Genomic DNA, 23,452 nt, shown 5'->3' on the forward strand with positions numbered 1-23,452 from the left:
TCCCCAGGGGAGCAAGGGATCTTCTTTCTGTCAGAGACCACTGACTTACGCATGTGCAACTTCATTTGACTTGGGAACATCTAAGTATTCCTTTCAGGTTTTAAAAAATGGAAAGGGAAGACCATAAATATCTTCAATGATTGCAAAAAATAAAAAATAAAAACACACTGCAGTTCTGTGTGGCTATAAAATGTGTTATGGTAGAATAATGGGCCGGGAAGAAAGAGAAATAAGGGAGAGAGGCTGGCAGAAGACGGGCAGAGGCAGGGAAGTGGCGGAGCAGACAGCCTTCTAGAGACAAAACCCTGGCAAATGCCCCCACAGCAGTCATGCTGCACAGCAGGCCTTTTGTGACTTCACCAGGGAAGGTTCTTGAAGTCACAGTGTATTTTTTAGCAGAGGAGAGCAGGAGAAGGGCTTATACCTCTCTGCTGAGTACTGAGATTTCATGTGTATACAGGAGGCCCATGCCAGGTGGATGAGAGCCTGAATGAACAAATGGATGGATGGATGGATGGATGGATGGGTATCATTAGATTCATTTATAGAATCTACTATATGACAGGAAACACCTGTAGTTTCAGATACTTGGGAGGCTGAGGCAGGAGGCTGTCTTGAGTGCAGGAATTTGAGATCTCAAGAGCAGCCGGGACAATATAGCAGAGACTTGCTACACATACAACATATATGCCTGCCCACATACATGCATACAGAGAGAGAGAGAGAGAGAGAGAGAGAGAGAGAGAGAACATTATCATATGCATCTTTTAGAGTTAAAAAAAAAAAAAAGCTCCCCTGTACATCAGCTGAGGTGGTGTTGTGTTGACCAGGTTCTAACACTGCTGTTACTTTAATTGTTACCCCTTTTTCTCTCAAAGGGTAAAACAGATGATGAGGGGGAAATTGATTACGAGAGAAAAGGTGAAGTATACAAAGACCTTGTCACATTTTTAAAAGACAAGTCAGCAAAATTTTCAGAAAATATGTCTAAACAGGTGAGTTTTGTGTTTTCTTGATTATAGCTTTCTAGACTATAAAAAGTTGGAGAGTCATGTTACCCGTTTTTGGACACTGCTTTTGATTATTAGAATGTTTTTATAATGTAATATAAAATAGCCATTATAATGTGGGGCATGGTTGCACACGCCTGTAATCCCAGCACTCTGGAGGTTGAGGCAGGAGGATTGCCGTGAGTTCAAGGCAAGCGTGGACTACTTCATAGTGAGACTCTGTCTCAGAATAAAAAGTCACCACTGCCGCCATCACCACCACCAACAAAAACTATGTTAAGTGTAGCATTTTAAAAATGATCCTGATTTGCTGTAGATGATAAAGTGTAATATTTCAATTCTAAATAGGTCTGTTTCTCTTCTCTTTTGAATTAGTAATGCTAAGAGTAAAACTCAACCCTGTTTATGACACCTAGGTATCTGGATTCTTTTCATCCTGTCTAGCATTTCCTGCATGGATTGTCTTGAAAAGTATGTCAGCTGCTTGGGCGTAGAGCTCGCTCCTTACTGGAGGGGAGATGCTCTCATCCTTCTGTTGCAATAGTGTTAACTTAGAGTCTTGGCTTTCTGAAAACATTACTGTATCTTCCAGACACTGTGCATACCTTTGAAATTAAGCTCTTATTTTTAATGTCTTTAACTGTTTTATAGACTGGCTCTTATGCATGAATAGTTTATCTTCTCTCAGTATATTGGTGATTTTTTTATTTTTTGAAAGCTTGCTTTTTTGCATGACTCAGGATTATTCAGAGAAATTAAACCAGTTATGAAGGAGTATGGGAGAGATAGGGCGAGAGGCAGGGAGAGACAAAAACAGAAGAAAAAGCATTTTAAGAAGTAGATGTGTGGAAAGGTGACGACTGGCAGGTCTAAAATGTGTAGAGGAGTCCAGTGGGCTGAAATTCCTCTGAGTCAGCCTTGTGTTCCGGAGTCCTCAGTTCCCAGGGGAGGTGGCTGGGAACTCAGGCAGGGTTTCTGTGCTGCAGTCTTGGGGAGAATTCTTTCTTTGGGAGATCCTAGTCTTTCCTCAGTCTTCAGCTGATTGCACGAGGCTCACCCATGCCAGGGAGGCTCATCTACTTAATGTAAACGCTACTGATTTAAATACCAGTTGCATCTAAAAAATTCATGTACAGAAATATTTAGACTTCTGATTGACCAAAATATTGGGCTCTTCAACCCAGCCTGGTGCACATATAAAATTAACCACCATGTATTTATTTACTGCATTGTCTTTCTCTCCTTTGAGTTTCTTTTAGCAGGTTTTAAACTCTGAAACAGGAGATGCTTCTCATAACCCTTTTTGTTCAGGGACCCATTAGTACCAGGCTCTCTCAGAGCCTTCTCCATAGGGTTCAGTTTCCCTAGGAAAGTTTCTTTGGCTCTTCTGCCAGCAAGGTGAGTAGGGAAAGGCACTGTCCTAGTTACCCTTTGAGAAGTGGGTGATATTTTACTGAATTCTCTTTTTTTGGGCTGAGGCTTTGTTTCTAGTCCCATCTATACTTGGAATCTTGAGTCTAAAACTCCTTTGGTCCTGTTTCTAGAACATCTCTGATTTCCTGGCTGTGTGCAGGTAAAAGCCTCACGGCGCTGGGTGGCAGTGCTGGCGTTAGGTGTGCGGATCAGGGGTCCACTGCTTTTCATAGAGACTCTGAAATATTCTTGCCCTGTCACAGGTATTTCTCTCTCCTCTATGGAGGCCAAGACCTCTGTCTTTCCAGTACGCTGTTTGCATTGCATATTTTCTGTAGACTTCAGCTTCCTAATTCCATCTACCTACCTGTGTTTGAAAGCTGGGTTTTAAAATATGTCTATTTCCATCAAGGATGAGTTTTTTTTTTCCCTTATAATTGTTTTGGAGATAATTTTAAAGGGTAGAATGGTATTAAAAAAAATTTTAGTCTGCCCTCTTAGAACCAGAAATCCAATAGGTGTATGTTTTTAACATGTGTTTAAAAAATTTTTTATTTAAAGTGACATTTACGTACAGGGAGATACAGATTTTAAGTATACAATTTCATTATTTTTTTTCCTAGAATATCTGTGTACTATTCTGATCAAGATCCAGGATATTCTTATCATCCCAGAAAAATGTCATCATGTCTACTTTCTTTTAATCTTCCTCTCTTGTGAATAACCATATTCTGATTCCCGCCATGTGACCTTCATGTGATGTACCTGACTATACTTCAGTCAGCATTGCTTTTGATAGCCGTCTATGCTTTTGTGTCTATCATTATTTCATGACTTTTTATGGATGAGTATTTTCCATTTTGTGGATACACTGCAAATTATGTTTATTCACTTATTTGTTGATGGAATGAGGGTTGCTTCAAGTTTTCAGCCTCCTAGACAAAGTCGCTTTGAACAGTCTTACCCTAGCTTTTGTGTTATCATGGACTTTCATTACACCTGGATAAAACCTGGGAGAAAAATGGCAGAGTCATATAGTTCTCCACAATAATTGTAATGTTTTATACTCATAATGGCGTTCATGAGAGCTGCAATTTCTTCACACACTTGAAAATTATTGTATGCTCAATCCTTTAACTTGTACATTCTGATGTGAATCAACCACTGAGCTACCACCTCGGCCTTTATTTAGTCTTCTTTATATTGTTTAAAATAAACTTTATGATACATTTAATTTGGTCTAGTCATATTTATAAGATTTTGATTACTTCAGCTGTGAATATTTTTGTAGGTATTTATAACATTAGGCCTTATACATGTTAGTCAAACTAATTCTCTTAAATCTATATAAAATCTAGAGGACTCATTTTTTTAAGACAAAGACATTCAAGGGTCACTTTTTCGTATTACCCTGTTTTACCATATTTGTCTTACATTTGCATTGAGTTTCTTATAGACAGTATGCAGTTGGGCCACTGTAAAAATTCACCATAGGAAATTCTATTGCTAGAGCTTAGATCATTTTCATTTAATTATTGATATGTTAGAAATTAAATTTGCATTTCATTTTGTTTTGTGTGTTCCCTCTCTTTTTCAATTTTCTGGTTCTTTTCTGGGTTTCTAGTGGATTGTTGATACATATTTTAGAATTTCATTTTTATAAACCTATAATGTTTTGAGTTTATCTAGCTTTTTAGTGGCTGTTGAAGGTGTTAGGGTGATATGCAAGTGATTTATTATAACCCCTGGCTTGACATTTCACCAGCTGAATGAACTATAGAAACCTTATGTTAAATCCCTTTTATTCTCTCCCACTTGTAACTGTTTTTACTTTCTCTGCATACATTGAAAATTAAACCAGTGTTACAACTTTTGTTTCAACCATCAATCATATTCAGAAAACTCAAGAGAATTCTTGTGCATGCTTTTCCCTCCTTCCACTGTTCTTTTCTTCATTTTTTTCTTTCTATTTTGCAAAAAGGACTTCTTTTAGCAATCCTTTTGAGTAGATCTGTTGGTAACAATTTTCTTAGTTTTCCTTTGCCTGAAAATGTCTTCATCTCTTATTTATCCCTAAAAAATATTTCCACTGGATGGAGTTTTCTGGATTGACAATTATTTAATTGTCAATTGAATGAAAATGTTCTAATTCCTTCTGACCTCTTTGCTGTCACATAAGAAATCTGCCATTGTTTTGATTGTTTTTCCTTTATGGAATATTATTTCTCACTGCTCTCATATATTTTCTTTGTCTTAATTTTACAGAATTTATTATGTATTTTGGCAAGGATTTCTTTGCATTTATTTGGTTTAGGATTGTCCGAGTTTCTGGAATCTTAAGTCTTTTTCCAAGTTTGAGACACTTTTACAATACATTTTCAGTGCAGTCCTCTTTCCTCTCTTCTTGTGTTCTGATGTTAGAATTTCGTTGTGGTGGTCAGTTAGATATTAAGGATTGCTCTGTCCATCTTTTTAAAAATCAATCTTTGTTCACATTGGCTAATTTCTTTTTCTCTGTCTTTAAAGTCATGGATTATTCTCCTCTGTCATCTCTTTTATGTTGAGCCTATCCAGTGAGTTTCTGTTTTGGTTTATGAATTTCACTTTCACAATTTCTTTTGTGTTCTTTTTACGTATTCTGTGTATTTATTGAAACATTCTGCTTGTTGAAATTGTCCACTTTTTCATTTTTCAAGCCTTCATAACTGGTCAGTGGAGTACTTTTACAATGGCTGCTTTAAAATCTTGTCAGCTGTTTTATCTTAGTGTACCCATCTGTCATCCTTTCTCATTCAAGTTGTAATTTTCCTTCCTGATTTTATGAACAGGTGTCTTTTTTATTATTTTGGGCATTTGAGGCATTAGGTTGTGAAACTCCGGGTTTTATTTAGATCTCTTAACAAAGCTTTTTTGATGCTTCACTGATGGAAGGTTGCCCTTTTGTCCTCCATGGCATCTCTGGTGATATGGGTTGCTTCACGACTCCTGTACAGGAATGAAGTTCAGTCTTCCTTGCTGCAGACATACCCCTCTGGGAGGGGAGAACACCTCTACCCACGTCCCAGGGAGCCTCCACTGATGTTACAGCAGGGGAACTTGTTACTGCTGGGAGGGTGGATGTGACTGCATGTCTCAAGATGATCGTGTGATTTTTCTTCTTTAGTTTTTGGTATGGTGATAACCTTGATCTTCAAATATCGACCTAATACTGAATTCTGGGATAAGTTTAAATCTAAATCTAAATCTACATCTAAATCTACATCTACATCTAAATCTACATCTACATCTAAATCTACATCTAGACCTAGACCTAGACCTAGACCTAGACCTAGACCTAGACCTAGGTCTAAATCTAAGTTAAAATCTGAATCTATCTACCTATCTATCATCTATAGTATCTAGATAATATTTTTCTAAGGTCTTTTTCATTTATATTCATGAAGGATATGTGTTAGCAGGTATGTTTTATTATTTTTCATCTTTTTTCAGTTACCTGTTTTAAAAGATGGTCTTTTCATTTTCACAAAATTTATTTTTAATCAGTACACAAAATTTGTACATACTAATAGGGCACACTGTAATGTTTCAATATATGCATGTATTATAATGTTTAAATCAGGTTATTTATATCTACTTAAAAGTTATCATTTCTTTACGATGAAGACTTTCAGAATCCTTTTTTCTAGTTTTTTGAAATGCACAGTCTGCTTTGGTCATCTGTGGTCACAGCAGATGTACAATACACTTCAGCTTCAAGCTGAAGTGGAGCTCAGCACCTAGAGAGTGCCACCCCCTTTCCCCATTAACATCCCCCCCCACATCCCCCAATCTCTTAATGCCACGGAGGCAAACCTTTTAGAGACTGAGTTCCGAACTGCAACCTAAAACCCACTTATTTATTAAAAAGTGCTAACACTGCCCTTGTGTGCACTGCTATCTGATGCTCAGCTGCTGGGGTGGTGCTGGAGCACCTGGGCTCCCAAGCCAGCAGAGAGAGCTCTGCATGCCTACCGCTTCATGTGTGCCACAGGATCACCACCTCTTTCTCCATGTCTTTGTCTGGTTTTGGTATGGGGCCATGTGGCTTCATAATATGTATGGGAGATTTCCAGTATGTTTCCTTTTTCTAGAATTCTTTGTGAAGAACTGATAATACTTCTTTACTGATGGGTGTTGTTGGATGGCATATTCTAGCTAATGCAGGCATTGTGTTTCATAAGGCAATGAGTGAGTAGGTCCAGCCCTGCTACTGTGTGGGTGTGTGTTGCGAGTTTAAAGCATGTTGTGCACATTGCTCTTGGCCTGTTTGTTCAAGAGCTGCCTTGGTCTTGAAGTTACCTTTATTCAATTTTGTTGCTATGCATCTGAGACTCCCTTTCCTAAACTTTTCAACGGTGTTAATCTTCAGATGGCATCAGGTAATTCAGAAGTGATATTGTTGTAAAACATTCTTATTTTTTATAAAGGAGAATAAATTCAGTGAAGAGCAACAAAAGAATCAGACTGATGAGGTACCTAAGAAGGAAGAGACATATGCTGACCAGAAAGCTATATCTGGTACAGACAAGAGTAACCTGGAGAAGACCCAAACTAACTTTGGGAAGACTCAAATGACCAGGAGATTGGAGCCAAGCTTAAACTGGAGGACCACTGTTGACTCCAAAGAGTATGTGGGCATTTTTGATGAGCTTTCTTATGCATCTTCAGTTACTATATGTTTCCCATTTCCCCCCAGAACTTTGTTTCACAGTAGAAGAATACAACGTGCGTGTATGCGTGTCTTTCCATAGTAAAAAGTGCTACTTTTCCTCCTTTTTGTATTCTAAGTGGAAATATCTGACAGCATTTCAGTTCATTTCTGGAACACTATGAAGCAAAGGGAAGCACATAATTCACTTTTGTGTAGCTGTTGAAGAACTCATGGAAATAACTCATGGAAAAGATGATAAAATATCATGGAAAATGTGAATTTACAAATGGGGACCTGATTGTGTGTGCTGGGAGAATTTGGAATGATTAAAATTATACAGAGTTAAGCAAGGAATGCTTCATAGTGAAGGTCTTCTGTAAGAAGAACTTTAATACTATAAAAATACTATGAGTATAACGTCTCAAGATGTTAACTGACCTGTGTAAGGTGGACACTTGGTTTATAGAAAGGGTAGTGGCCTATGACATATATGTTATTGTGTTTTCCTTTTAAGACAAAAGATATTAATGAGTTATTTTTTATAAATTAAAAGCTCAAGATTTAGGTTTAATTGCAGTATTGGCACTTTGCAATAAATAAGAGGATTTTGGGTTGCAGTTTGGCACTTGGTCTAACAGGTTTGCTATCGTGGTTTAGAGTATACGACATATACAAGACTCACTCCATCTGGAACCTTCAGTAATTAGGTGTCAAAGCAAAGATTAAAAGCCAGTGCTACTTAAATGTTGGAACAGTCAAAGTCACCTAGACCATGGTGTCTTAGTTACTTTTCTCTCATTGCTGAGACAAAATGCCCACCACTCAAAGTGAAGAAAGGTTTATTTCCTCACAGTTTGTAGAGGCTTCAGTCCATAATTGCCGGGCTCCAAGGCAAGGTGGTTTGAAGAGAGGCACTGCAGAGGAGAGCCAACCAATTAACGGCAAGCAGAAGATAGCAAAAGCAACAAGAGACCTTAACAGTGTTTGCCCTTTTATGTTATTCAGACTACTTAGGGCAGGCAGCATTCACAGCCTTAATCTTAGTGCCCTTGACCCTACTATTGCACCATGAATCAACTCTGGCATAACACACTCCAGATCCAGCCACCTCGAAGGAAGCCCTACCTATGACTGCATGAGGCTTTAGGGGAACATCTAGACACAAACCATAACACCTCTATGCTAGCTTTCTGTTACTATGATAAAGTACCTGAGATAACTAACCTACAGAGTGGAAAGGTTCATTTTGGCTTACAGTTTTGGAGGTTCCAGTCCATGATCAACAAACCCATTTCATCTCCAGGTGGTAATCAGAACACTACCTGTTAGCAACTGCCTTCCAACAATAGCAATGCCTGGTGGACCAAGTGTTTAACAGGTGGGCCTTAAGGAAGGATAAAGATTCCAACTCTAACAAGTAGTTTTTAAACTCTAGGAGATAGGTTACAAATTTCAGCCTATATATAATGTTCTATGTTGTCACATGCTGGGTCAGTACCTGGCTCATGGCTAGTCTCAGTGTCTGTGGTATCTTCCTCTGCAGGGATTCTGAGAACCACATGTTGACTGTGACTTAGAAGTAAATCCAGACAGCTGCTAGGAAGAAGGTGCTCTGTAGAGAGAGAAAATACTTTTGTCTTGATGATCATTGACTTTATGTGTTTGATCTTTGCAACTCTGAAAGAGTCTGACACTGAAAAATGAATCAGTGACTCTGTTAACTGAGAAATGAGTTGTAGGATACTTTTTTCATGTACTTGTTCTTTAAAATATGAATTTCCTTCACAAGTGTTTACTGAGAGAAGAGTAGGTGTAGAGGACTGTGGGAAGCCTGGGGATTCCTCGGAAAGCAGGTACAGGCCTACTGCAGTGTTCGGGGGGAAGTAAGAAACCACAGGGAACCATAATGGAGACCAGTGATCACCCACAGTGGAAATGCAGAGTCATGGACTCACACGGTAAAGGCAAAGAAATACCGGGCAGAATGTTTGCTCTTTACACAAGATGGCTGACTCTGCTCGAAGAGCAAAGGAGTGTGTAAGTGTCAGGTGAAGCTGGAACTTGTCATTCTCTGTCCGGAACACACATCGTTTGAGTATACGCAAGTGATGGACCAGATTTTATTCCCTCTTCAACAACATAAGGTTATAAAGCTCACTGTTTTGTTTTGTTTTTAGCCGCAAAACCCCAGTAAAGGAGAGCCAAGAAGAAAAACATGGAGGAAAGCCTGAAAAGTCCAGAGCCTCTGTCTCACACGGAAGGGCACAGTTATTCCGGTAAGTTTCTGGTGGCATGTTTTTGTGGTTAAAGCTATCCCTGCACAATGGGTGAGTTAGTGTGCTAATCAGTAGCTTTCTTACTACAGGTTAGGGTCCTAAAATATTTACAGACATATGGCAGTAACTGGCAACGTCAGTAAAAATTATAACCCTGGATTTCTTTATACTTAAAGACTCTTTCTAATGTAGTTACTCTAAATACAAGGATTGACTATTACTTGAGTCTAGGAAAAGAAATGGATGTAATGCAAAGAGCAGGGAACTAAGTGTTGGGAATATCATTGACCTGCACACCTGACCTCTTAATTCTGAATAATTGTGTCCTAGCAAAGTTTTGTCACCTGCCTGGGTTTCCTTTTGCTAATCATTGCTGACTTTCCATTCTACAGTGATATGTTCCATTTGTAATTAAACATTTAATGATGACCAATACAAAGCTGGATACTAAAAATCTTACCTGACTTTCGGATGGGTGGCCGAGCTGGAGGAGAAGAGTCACTCACTTCTATTAGCAAGTTTCAGAGTGGTATTGCCAGGAAATGGCAGAAATCTCACACATAATAAAGTTTGTACACTTGGGTGAAAAAAAACCCTCCAAACTTCAAGACACTGTGCTATACACTGTGCTTTTACTTTTTTGATTTGCTGTAATGAATTATTCAACTTGTTTAAGAATTAATTCTAAAACTTTTTTTGGAAATAATTTTGGCAGATGGGGAGTTGTAAATGTAGTGCGGAGTGGTTGTTTCCTCCAGTGATTGTATAATTGTAGCACTGTAACAGCACCATCAGGTCAACCTCAGTAGCTTGGTTTGTGTGATGACCAGAGAAATCAGGCTCCGGAACTGTTCTATCACCACATGGAACTCTCACCGGCTACCCTTTCTAGTCACACTGTTCTGGTCCCCCACCAACCGCAACTTCTAACACTCAGAGAATGGCATATAAATGGAATCATCCCTCTTTGATCATTGACCTTTTTTATCACCATGATACCCTGGACATCCGTCAGCAATGGGCACCTTAGTACTGTCGCATGGTGCTAATGGACCATGCTTTGCTTAATCCTTCACCCACTGAAGAACATGTTAGTGGTTTGCGGTTTCTGAATATTACAAAGGGTAATGGAATGAACAGTCACACTCGGGTTTTTATATGGATGTGAGCATTTCTTTAGGATAAATACCTGGTGACTGACACATGGGAATTATATGTTTAGCTTTTTAAAAACTGCTAAACTTTTCCAAAGCGGCTGTGCAGTTTTCCATTCCCACTAGCAATGTTTGAGATTGTTTCTTCTTGTTTTTGCCAGCACTTGGTATTGTTAGTATTCTTTATTTATTAATTGTAAAGCATGTGCAGTGATACTGCCTCAGCTAGTTAGAGATCAACGCGCTTTCATGATCTGACTGCCTTCCGTTGTTCTCTGTTGTCTAGAGCAGACAGTGGACAATTACTGTTAGTTGTTCTAGGCTTGGTGGAATTCTCTTTGCTTTGGTTTACTTTGCTCTTCATTTCCCTAATTGTTTTAGTTTCTACCTTCCTCAGAGGATTGGCTTAAGGCTTCTCTAACATAACAATCTCATGCTATCCATTGCTGCTCTTGGGCTGCGTTATTTGAGAAACTACAGATTATGATATGTTGTATTTTCATTTTCCCTTTGTTTAGTATATTTTACAGACTTCCCTTAAGACTTTCTTTTTGATCTTGTAATTATTTGAAAGTATGCTGTTGAGTTTCCAGGTAGTTGGAGATTTTTTTTTTTTTTTTGCTGTGTTTGTTACTCATTTTCAGTTTGATTCCATGGGTCAGTAAACATACTCTGCTCTACATAATTTCAATCCTTTAAAAGTTGTTGACCTTTTTATGGCCCAGGATTCCTTGTGATAGATTCTTTAAATGTTTAAAAAGGATATGCATTTTACTTTTGTTGGGTGGAGCCCTTTATACATGTGTATTAAATTGCAATAGTCTTCCTGGATCTGCAGGAGACGTGTTCATAATACCCCTGTTGGATGTTGTAAGCCACAAATAGTAGCAAGCTCTAGACATATATACTATTTATTTTTATACATATTTAATACACACAGTTTCTAAACTAGGCACAGCAAGAGATTAACAGCAACTAATACTAAAATATTACCATCTTAATGATGCACTGTAATAAAAGCTTTGTCGATGTGGTCTCTCTGTTTCTCTCTCCTGACATATTTTACTTTACCAAGTCACCTATCTGCTGATGATGTGGAATGTACAGTGTCTGTGTAATGATGTGCAGTGAGGTGAAGGATGTGGATGTTGTCACCTAGGGTTATGGTACCACATCAGGACCAATTGACACAGCACTGTGGTGTGGTGACAGTGAATCTGGTGATGGGTGACACTAAGTGACTAGGAGATGGACAGTGATGCAGATGGGTATGGAGGCCAAAGGGATGATCATACCTCAGCCAGGACAGGGGAGAGGGACACGAGACTTTATCATGCTGCTCAGAATGGCACAATTTAAAACATGAATTATTTATTTTTGGAACTTTTCATTTTAATACTTTTGGGTGTGGTTGACTGTGGTTAACTCAAGCCATAGAGATAGCAAGCTGCACATACGCAGGACTGTGGTATGTTGTATGCTGTTGATTTCCTCTGTTTCCTTATTTTCTTGCTAGTTATTTTACCAAACATTGAGAGGGAGTGTTGAAACCGCCACTTGTCTCTGCAGAGTTTTCTATATTTCCTTCTAGCTCTGTTTTTGCTTACTGTAGCTTTCTGCTGTTGTTGTGTTCTCAAAGTCAGGAGTGCTCGGTTCTCTTGCAGGCTGATGTTTTATCAACGTGTGAAGTCCTTCTTTGTTGCTGGTTATTTTCTTTGGGATGCCTACCTAATATGATATTCATATGACAATTTCTGTTATCTTTGGACTAATGTTTGCATAGTATATATTTCCCTTCATTTTATTTGCAGGTAGCTGTGCTGTCATATTGGAATTGACTTGACACATCTCCATACCACCCTCTAACCCAGACTCTGCTGGTTTGTGTATTCAGATCATTTGTCTTTAATGTAATAATTGATACTTTATGGTCTAAACCTAGAACTCAGATGGAATCGATCTCTATCTGTGGCTCATATATATGTCACTAAACTGTCACACTGCACCTGTGTCCCTGCTGAAGATTAGCCAATGAATTTGTTGTTCTTACTTTTAGGAAGAGTGTTGACAAGGTTGAGGAAATAGCTAGTGAGAGCTCTACAGAGAGTGAGGAAGACGAAGAACCACCTGATCATCGTCAGGAAGCCAACGCAGATTTGCCATCAGAATATTGGCAAATTCAGAAGCTGGTGAAATATTTAAAGGTAAGGAAGACTTTTAATGTATTTGATGCATTTGTTTAAATCTTATATATATAACTGACTCTGTGTTTATTGTATATATTGTTATGCCTCTATGTTTATTGTATGTTTCTTCCAAGTAAGAGTACTGAGCACAGGGATAGGTCTTGTTACCCTGAGGTTTCAAGACTGAGCATCCTGGAGTAGCCAGGCTGCATAGCACCATCTTTCTTGGCTGGGCAGGAGAAGATGGGCATGGCTGGCCACAGATATTGTGACTTGTCACCATTTTATGATTTGCAGTCTGTTATGATAGAAAGAACATGGATTTTTGAAGCTGGACTCAGATTATGTTTGAAGATGTGTCTCTAGTAAAAAGCTATGTTTTTGAGTTTCAGTTATCTCAGCCTATAGAATAAAATGAATGATACTTGTTTGTTAGGATTGAGAAAATACATGTGAGAAGTGTGTTATGGCATCTGATACAATGGAGGTGCTTAAAATACAGAAAATCATTTTAATTTACTTCATGCCTTTTTCTTCTTTTCCACATCTTTGGTCAAATCAGCCAAGGGTAGCTTTGCATATTTAAAGACTTTTATGTGACTTCTAGACCACAGACAGGTATTTTTCCATGCTCTGAAGGTGACCTCACAGTCTCACATAAAATAGCCTGTGTGTATGCTTCATGAGTTTTGCAAAGGGCTCCCATGTGAGTGCAGTCATGTAGGCCTCTGAGGGCTGGAGAAACTTCTTCTGATAGGAAATCTCCAAGGACAGGTCTTCCACTGTGATTTCCAGTATGTCTCAGGAAAACGTGTGTGTTCCTGTTCCTGAATCTCAAGAAAAATTAGTAAAGAAGTTGGGGAAATGGGAACATCTGTTCAAATTCTCTTGGAGAATTCAAGTTTAATAATTATCGTAAGTAGTTTGGAGGACTCTCCTGACATCATGGGAAGCAGGACCAGGAAGTGGTGATGGCAGAGTCAAAGGCAAAGGTGGACATTTCCGGTACCAGCACAGGAACCAGCAGGAGAGAGTGGGTCGCAGTCTACTCTGTTGGCCCTGTGTACAGTTTGCTCTGTGTATTTCTTTGCTGATACAAGAATCATTTCTACAAAAAATTATTTCAGTACATACTTCCTACAAATATATTAGTGGTATTGCAAGAAATGATAAATTTTGGAAGCAAAATAAGTTCCTTCTTTTGACATTTGGACCTGTGGTTTCTGATTTCAACTGGTAAATTCAATTAGCCCTACCAGACTTGGTAGATCTGAATGTCACATTATTTAGATACAACCAGTAATATTTGCCATCATTTTTCAGTGTTTGAGTATTTTCCTTATTATATATGTTGTCTATTGCCACTCATTCTTGGTGAGAAATTTAACAAAAGAAATGTAGGGGACACAAAGAATCCCACCTAAAAATGGACAGGGAACTTAAAAAGACAAATGTGTGTTGAATCACTAATCTAAAATTGAAATTATCCAAACTCATTCAAAATCTGATTATCTTAATTTGATTTCAGTGGCCAAATCAAAATCAGTGCAAGCAGATAAAATATTTTCATGTTTATACCTGACTTCAAAGGCTATTATGAATGTGTAGTAAACAGAGCAGCATGATACCAGCTTAAGAATGGACAGACTGACCAGTGAAATAGGGTGGAGAGCCCAGAAATTGATGTTTGACACTGTCGTTAAAGACATATGATGAAGAAAGGGTAATGTCTTTAGTAACTGGTCTTGTCAAAACTGAATATCCACAGGCAGAAAAGGAAGTAGGAGTCTTATACATGGGAATCAACCAAAATGTATTAAAGACTTAAACACAGCACCTGAAATTAGTATAACTACTAGAAGAAAAGATAAGGGAAGAGCCCCAGGACAAAGGTTTGGGCGGAGATTTCTTGCATATGGCAGGAAGGCCAGAAAATCGTGAGACTGAACCACGTTGAAAGCTTCTGAGCAGCAAGAGAGACGAGCATGGAGATACAGCCTACAGATCAGGAAAACTTTGCAAGTCATAGATCTGAAGAGGGGCTGCTGTCCGAGATATGTAAGGAACTGAACTCAACAGCAAGAACACAAAGAATCCCACTTGAAAATGGGCAGGAACCTAAAAATACATTTCTCGAAAGAGGACAGACACACAGGTGGTTAATGAGTGTATGAAGGAAGGCTCATTTTTGCTGATCATCAGTGCAGCATGACTTACACCACGGTGGGGTACCACCTCACGCCTGTTGTATTGGGTGTGTCAAAACACCGAAGGTTAATAGGCAGTGGTGAGAGTGTGGAGGAAAGCTAGTGTGGAAAACGATACGGAAGTTATTCAGAAACCTAGAAACAGAATTATCAGGTGGCCTAGAAACCCCACTACTGGGCATCCACCCATAGGAATGACCTTCTATGCTGGACCATCTGCACTCCCATGTACACTGTAGCACTGTTCACACTAAGTTACAGATGCAACCCAGGTATTCATCAGTGAATGGTTAAGGAAAGTGTGGCATACACAGGCATTGGAATATTATTGTCTCAAAAAAAGGAAATTCTGTCATTTGTAAACTTCAGTGTGAATGACCCAGGAGGATATTGTGTTAAATGAAACTGAACTCATAGAATTAAAGCATAGAATGGTAGTTTCAGAGGCTAGGTTAGGAGGCGGATGGGGAAAGAGAAGAGTTTGGTCAAAAGGTTCTTTGATTTCAGTTAAATAAAATCTCAGTAAGGCAGGAGGAATTAAGCTTTAGTGATGTAGAACCCAGAATGGTGACCATAACATATACTACAATATACACTGTATATTTCAAAATTGCTAAGAGTAGATTTTTTTTTAATCGGTAACGGGGATCAAACTCATGACCGCCTGCTTGCAAGGCAGGCGCTTATGCCGCTGAGCTAAATCCCCAGCCCCACTAAGAGTAGATTTTGAATCTTTTGCCATGACATATGACAGGTATGTGAGGTTTTTGATTTGTTAATTAGCTTGATTTAATCATTCCACAATGTAAATACATAAAAATATCATATGTGTATGGATACAGTATACACAGTTACTATTTTAAATTAAAAATAAAATAAATGACATTAAAATATTTTTATATTTTAAAATGGATACATATGTACATGAAATAATAACACTCAACTTAGTGGTCCTTTTGTTTGTTTTTTATTTTAAAAAGAAAAAAGATCAGAAAAGAAAAACAAAAAGCAAAAGAGAGAGACAGCAACAAACCCAAAACAATAACAATACAGGTTTTGAAATCAGAATGAAAGAAATTTAACAATGGTTGTTATATTGCATATTGTTCTTTTTCAAAGAAAGAAACTTTTAAAAAATAGAAAAACAGAAACAAGGTGGAATAATACCGAATTTAAAAAATTAACATCATAAAATCGCTAGTTGACACATTATCCATTGTCATCTTAAAAATAGTTGCCAAAGTCACGAAATCAAAGCATAAAAAGTGGATAGACACTCAAACATTGACAGTACAAACCCTTTTGTTCAATGACCCAATAGAAATTCAGTAATATGGGCATCTATCTTACACACTATACATACCGTTACACTCTTTAGAGCACTTTCCTTCCCTTTCACTTTCATAGTATCTGTTATACTTTTTGGATCCCATTATTCTGTCAGTTCTTATTTTTTTTTGCACTAGAGAGACAATGTGATATTTACTAATGTGAGTCTTGTTTATTTCACTAATGAGGATATTCTCACGTTGCCTCCATTAAGGCCTCAAGATCATCCTTTTTATAGCTGAACAGTATTCCATTGTATAGAAATACCATATTTTTTCATCCGCTCTGCAGAAATCTCTTAATGACCTGACCAACATCAATACAAAATGAAGGAAATATTTGTTATTCTAATTTGGCATATTTGTTATAAACCAAAGGCCAAGTCTTTTAAATAGGATAATTAATGTTTTGTGTGTTTTAAAATTTAATTTTAAGAGTTGTGTTTTATAAATCTGAAGTATTTTTGTATGCTCTTTTGATTGATATGGTTTTTGCTCTGCAGTTATTTTGTGTCATTGCTCCCCTTATTTAATGCTTTCTGTTACCAAGGAATCCAGAATGGTGGAAATGTCTTTTTAATATGTAATTATTATTGCAACAGATAATTGTGTCTATAGTTTTAGATTGGATATGAATTCTTCCAAGATGAATGTGCTAATGTCTTGGTCCCAGCCTTAAGCTATTGGAAGATGGTGAGATATTTAAGGGATGAGACCCAAACAGAAGCCTTCAGGTCACTGGGTGGCAGGGTGTGGATTCCAGTCTCTTCCTCTTTCTTTGGCCTCCTGACCATGAAATAAGCAGTTGTGCTCCCCCATATGCTCCTGCTGTGTGTCACCGTCTCACACTGGGACCAGCCAAGCAGAGGCTAAAACTTCCAAACCGTGAGCCAAAGCATGAACCTTTTACTTTATAAGTTGATTATGTCAGGTATTTATTTATTGATTGATTGATTGATTTTTTAATCGGTACTGGGGATCAAACTCATGACTGCCTGCTTGCAAGGCAGGCGTTTATGCCCCTGAGCTAAATCCCCAGGCCCGTGTTAGGTATTTATTATAGAGACCAAAAGCTGACTGACCCACATAATACTGCTTCATAGTAACAATAAACTCATACTATATATAATAGTTTTTCTTAAAAGAAAACCTCCAAAACTTTTAGCATGATTCTGCCACTAAAAATAAGCCATGGTTTATTACTGTGGCAATGATTCTCTATTACTATGGTCACTTGTTATTTAAAAACATGTATGGAAAATATTAGAAAAAAATATAGAATAACTTAAGATTTTGGGAACTCATGAAACTTTCTAGGAATTCCAAATTTTTATAGGTGTTGGGAATTTGGAGACCCAGCCCAGAGGATGGTGGATTCAGCCGCTCACTCCTGTATACCTCCTTGGCAGGTCCCCTTGTCACAGACCACACATTGAAGTGGTGCTTCATGACACCTTCCCAGCTGTCATCTGCCGCTTGCCTGGGCCACAGAGCTGTCCGTGGTGGCCCCTCTTTACGCACTGCCTTGCAGTATTTACCTTGAGCTGTAATCTGTGGAACTGGAAGAACCGTGGTGCTTTTCCAGACAGCCCTGGTCCACCATCTTTATTTCATCAACAAAGTGAAATAGAGTCAAAGGGGCAGAAGCAGGAGGCAGAATGATGGAGTTGCTAGAAGCGTGGTCTTTGATGTTGGAGAAGCGTCGTTTGACTTAGAACTTGGCCATTTACTAACTCCCCGGCCTTCAATAGGTTGACTAACCTCTCTAAGCTTCAGTTTCCTCATTGGTGAAGTTAGAAAAATAAAAGTTCCCGTATGTTAGGGTTATGATGAATACTAAATACATAACACACATTATTAAAAAGTCTTCAGTAAAAATTAACAAAGGTAATTATTTCTGTTTCTTATGATTATTGTTACAGAAATGTATGCTATAGAATCTTACTGGCTTACCTAAGTGGCCCTCTAATTTTGCTTTGAGTGTTCTAGCAACCAGTAAAAAGAAAAATACAGCGAATTAGTGCAGTGAGGAACAGACTTAAGCATCCTTAAACAAAAATAAGCCTGTTGCCAATGAGTGAAACTGATCCCAGTGCTAAGAGGGGAAAGAACTTTCCCCTTTAAGAGTGAATGGGGCAGGCCCTGAGTGAACACACACAACGTCTTTGGTAATGTTCTCCGGTGACCATGGCAAAGAGTTCCTCATAATAGCTGTTGAGTGACTGTGTTGGGTTATACAAGTATTCAGGGTAAGTCAGTACAGCATTGGGCCAAAAAAGGATGCACTATTTCTGTCCCTGAACAGCTAAGGAAAACATTTATTGATGAAGTGCTACTTAAGCTTGCACAAGTTATTCATCAATAAATCATGTGCAAATGTGATACTTTTGGCCAGACAGTAAATTGCTTGGAATTCTTATAGTTCCCACAGGTAAATATTCCTAACATAGCCAATAAAAGAAAAAGTATATCTACAAATGATTTTAAGGTTTTTGACACAGATAAATGTTTTCTATGGAGACACAAAAAGGATATTAAAAGTCTCTAAAATGCAAAATTGAAGGTCTCTAGGTAATCTCAAAATAAATATACTTGACATTTTAATTTATAAAATTATGACTTTGGTGTAGGTTTAAACTGGCAGAGAAATGTTAATATTGACCTGACTTTCTACTTACTACTTTCCAAGGGGAGCAGTGTCTGTGAGTGGTGAAAAAGTTTGATGAGCTCATTAATACCCAAACAGGTCAATGAACTCCATAGCTTATTATTTATTCAGGGGCTATGAGCTCAGATCTTGGCACATCAGTAAAGCGAGTTTGTACTTAATTATTTGGCTGTGACATATGTTCACTTCAACTTGCAAAAGTTTTATATATGTATATGTTCTTTTCATCTGGGCTTAACGAACACAATGTGTTTTTTTTTTCAAAGACTCTAAGAGCAATGTGAGAATGCAGGTTGCGTGTTGTGTAGTGGCATTTCCAACACACAGTAAAATCAACACCAGAATGTGAGACTCTTATAACTCCTTATTACTTATAGCTCCTCATTTATTTGTCAAAGAGAAAATCATCATCAGATATAAATTTACACAGCATTGTCAAATAACAGTAAATAATGCACTCCTTCATTTAAAAAACAAAATTATACACCCACATGCACACATGCATACTTACCTGTCCACTTTGAGCCAGTGGACCCCCCCCCCCCATCTTTCACATACGTGTGAGGACCCAAAGCCACTAAAGTTACTTAAGAACAGTCCCGTCAGTGGGGTTCCTGGCCGAGTCAGTATTTTCTTTCAAAGTCACTTAAATATTTACAGTTTGGAGCCTCATAGCCGTGTGGTGTGTATACTCTAAGTGTGCCCTCACAGTGATGGACATGAGCCCCATTTTCTTTTCACAAGTAAAAAAATGTCAAACTCTCCAATTCTCAAGCATAGTTTCTTAAGAGCACCGTGCTAACAATGCCATTTTTAAATTAACGAATATGTTGCATTTTTACTCACCAACTTCCCTATTTCTTTTGTGCCCCAGCTGAGGAGTCTGTACCCTGATTCTAGGTGGAGCACCACCCCCTTTCAGCCGCCTGACCCAGAAGCACACCCATCCTGCCTTCTGCTACTTGCGATGGCTCAGGAGGTCTCAGCTGCTCCCTATTAGACATATTCAGTTATTTCTTTGTCTTGTGCTGTATCTTACTGACTGGCACAAGCCGGTCCCTGCGTCCCCTGCCCAAACGGTGCGAAGGAGAAGCTCTTTCGTTCTCCCAACTCCATAGAGCAGCTCTTCCTCCCTCAAAGCCGGAGTAGTTACCTCTGCTGTTGCCGTGTTTCCCCACTTTTCCACCTTAGATACTACTTTATTGCTGCATTGATTAGATTTATAAAGATAACATTCTGTCCCTTGGTCAGGACTATTTTAAAAATCTCATAAAAAAAAAGATTTGCTTTTGATAATTTCCAAAAGTTTGAGGGGATAGTTTGGTAATATGTAGGTTCACACTAATTCTGTGAGTCTCTGAAACTATAACGAAGTTTCACTCATTTCTAAATAAAGTGTGAAAACAATGCCTTTGTGAAGTAGAATTATGGGACATTTTGTTTGCTTGGGAATGTGAATTTATTAGTTGCAAGTATTATAATATTGTAAATTAATACAAGCAAGTAATCTTTGGTGAGTGAGATAAAAAATAGAAAGGTCATCTTTGAAAGTAGCTTTGCACCTCAAGCATGTCAGTGTAAGTGTCTTTAAACTTAAGAGTAAATTGCTAGGCCCAAGGTTGAAAGCCTGTGAGAACCCGTTTTCATGTAGAGTGATGGTGGGTTATGTATGGAATTTAGATATAGGATTCTCAAATCCAAGAAAAATTCACAGAGGCCAGAGTGATGTCAAGAACATGGTTGCTAAGAACCCTTTCTTGCTGGCATTTTCTGGAGTGTCACTTGGTGGTAACCTGTGTAGACATTTCTGGTGTCGGGTTTAGACGCAGCTAGGGTACTATTAGTAAGCAGATTTGGAGACATCTGTCCCTGTTCGGAAGTGCTTCACCCCTTCTCTCGCTCCCCACTACCCACTGTAGTGATGGAGGAAGGCAGAGTTGATTCCTGGGGCCATTTCCCACAGGGGTGCCTATTTCTGCATCTGGGAATTTACCCAGAATTCAATGGGAGTGAGACCCTGAAAGTGTTGATTTACAAAGACATACTGCGATGTCTTGGTGGCGAGGTACAGGCCAGTGCCAGGGGTTTGCATCGACAGAGGGAAAGGGTGGTCACTCCCACACATTTATCTTCTTCCTCTACCCGTGACAGGTTCCTGAGGGAAGCCTAGTTTGTTTATTTTCTGTGACCAAATTTGTAAAACATTGCTGTCTGCTTTTAACTTTCACATGAACTGGGGAGCTTGCTAGTTATTCTTCTGCTTTGTATCCACAAGTTCAAAATTTCAGGCCATGAGAAACAAAGATGGTGGGCATCCTACCAAAAATGAGTCTCTACTTTGGAGTGACAACTTATAAGATGCTCTCTTTGGAGCTGCCACTTGACTGTAATCTTCAGAAGAGGCTCCTAGGACTCCTCCTTGCCAATCTCTGTTAAAGATTGCTTTTGGGGGGCTTGCTTTCTTAATAATCACACATGAACTGATTATACCCCCCACACTCTTCAAGGTTTGAAGTGCTCTTCTAAGTGGTACTTTAGAGTTAAATGATTTTTCATCACAGGAATTTGACGTACTTTGCAATCAATTAGAGCTAATTAAATTCCATTCTCATTACTTGGGTTTGGGGTATGGAGTGGCAGGTTTGATCCCTGTTTCAGTGGTGGAAAAGCTGAGAAATACCTCTCTGTGGGCCACACAGAAGGCAGCTGTGAGCTGGGACCATGTCCAGACTTCGTCTTTACTGCCCGCTGCCCGATTATTCTGTCCCCCTGTCAAGAAATTCAGGCCCCAGGAGGCCTGTAGACCTTGCTCTTGGAGCTGGCTATCTTCTGTGTTTGGATTTCTTTGTTCAAGTGAGATGAAATGAGGAGCCCTCCTTATAAAGGGACTCAGTATTCATATTTGGAAGGTGATGTCACAGTGCACTCTTCTGCTAGGTTTTTACTTAGTGGGATTGAGAAGAACTGTGAGAGCATAAATTATTCTCATTAAAAAGACTCTTTCAAAAGTTGAAACCAGTGGTCACTATTATGTACTCAAATCAGTTCCAGTACCTAAAAAAGGAAACGTAGCACAGCTTTCTGGAGAAACATTTGAGTTACTCCACGTGTTGCAGTGTTGACATGGATTCACATTTTTTGAAAACTTCACGAACAACAAGAAGAGAAGGACTTCTGTGCCTTTTAAAAATTATCTGTTAGAAATCATATTTAAATTTCTATCATGTACTGTAATTTCTATTTAGAGCTTGTAAGCATGCTTTTGTAAGTATGGCAGTGGACAAATAAATGCATTTAAATCTTGTACTTGGAAAGAAATATGTGTTCTTTTTATGTCTGTTTCCTACAGAAGGACTCATCTTCCTTGTATTACAAAGGAGATGGTGGGTGGAAACCACGGACGATGGAGAGGTTTTGCATTGCCAGTGGAGGGCCTGACTACAAGTCAATGATAACTCTTTAGTGTTTCAGCTTTAAACCTTCCTTGCCTCTTGGCTACCATAGACAAATCAATGTCGAGAAAAAGTGGCCTAATTTTTGATAACACAGTACTACTGTCTCATAATGGTATACTACCAGAGCTAGTGTTTTATGACCGTATCAATATAACTACTGAAAAACTACACCAGGACTTGGGGTGTAGTATACCCAAGACCCCAGGCTTAACCCTAGCACCAAAGAAAATCTGCAGAACAGAAACCACAAGTTTCAAGAGAGACCTCTGGAACTTTAACCCATTTAATGAATTCATCCATTCTTTGTGTATTTATTCATGAGCCATACTGTTAACTATCCCAAATAGAGCATAATTCCATGTTTCCCATGTGCATGTAATTGTCTGTAAGATGTTTTACCATGAAGCATTTTGATGTCTGAAGCAGTTCTATGTAATGACCTAAATATTAAATGAATCATTTTTGGAAATACATTGCCTGATGTGTTTGCAGCGTTCTTCACACTATGCATTTCCCTAAAAGTTTATTACAGAATGCTAAATGGATCAGAGGAAAACAGCTGTGTTTTCCAGTTGGTATAATGTGCAGTGATGCTTTACTTTTTGTTTTAAAAGTACACATTTGTATCTCATTACATAATATTTCCTACTGAAAAACTCCTAAATATCTGAGTAAGGATTTGGTGCAATTGGAGATAGATATGGGTATAGATCTATTGTAATCACTAAGGGAATCCGTGTACTTGTAGGAAAAATACAAGCTCTCTGTCCTGTTCTGGTCCACTAGTTCTTGAGAGCCCTGTTGCCAGGGATGGTGACAATCCTCCCGGTTTCCCTCCCTGTCCGAGGTTGGCCTGCTGACTATTTCTGTGACATGGAGGGCACAGAAGAAACATGTGTGCATTTTATACACTCTGGTTTAAGCCCTTAAAATATTATACAAATAATGTACCAACATGTGCTCACTGCAAACAGTTAAGCTGTGGAAAACAAGAGTGAAAGTCCCTTTTCAGCTGTTTCTGTTCACCTATGTAGACATGTGTCATTTGTAGACATAAATGAAATC

General features: G+C 38.5%; 1 protein-coding gene across 1 annotated transcript in view; it reads left to right on the plus strand.

Moving 5' to 3' along the window:
• The window catches only part of Odad2 (outer dynein arm docking complex subunit 2), a 181,094-nt gene that overhangs the window by 13,092 nt on the left and 144,550 nt on the right, over positions 1-23,452 (plus strand). Inside the window, exons 8-11 of the mRNA XM_063253714.1 lie at positions 879-995; positions 6,890-7,089; positions 9,291-9,389; positions 12,600-12,747. Of these exons, the coding sequence (XP_063109784.1) occupies positions 879-995; positions 6,890-7,089; positions 9,291-9,389; positions 12,600-12,747 (564 nt within the window). The remainder of the gene's footprint in view (positions 1-878; positions 996-6,889; positions 7,090-9,290; positions 9,390-12,599; positions 12,748-23,452) is intronic.

The sequence above is a fragment of the Cavia porcellus genome, unplaced genomic scaffold (genome assembly GCF_034190915.1).
Source record: "Cavia porcellus strain 051 isolate PalLab524CR breed Dunkin Hartley unplaced genomic scaffold, mCavPor4.1 scaffold_7, whole genome shotgun sequence".
In the NCBI taxonomy this organism is placed as follows: domain Eukaryota; kingdom Metazoa; phylum Chordata; class Mammalia; order Rodentia; family Caviidae; genus Cavia; species Cavia porcellus.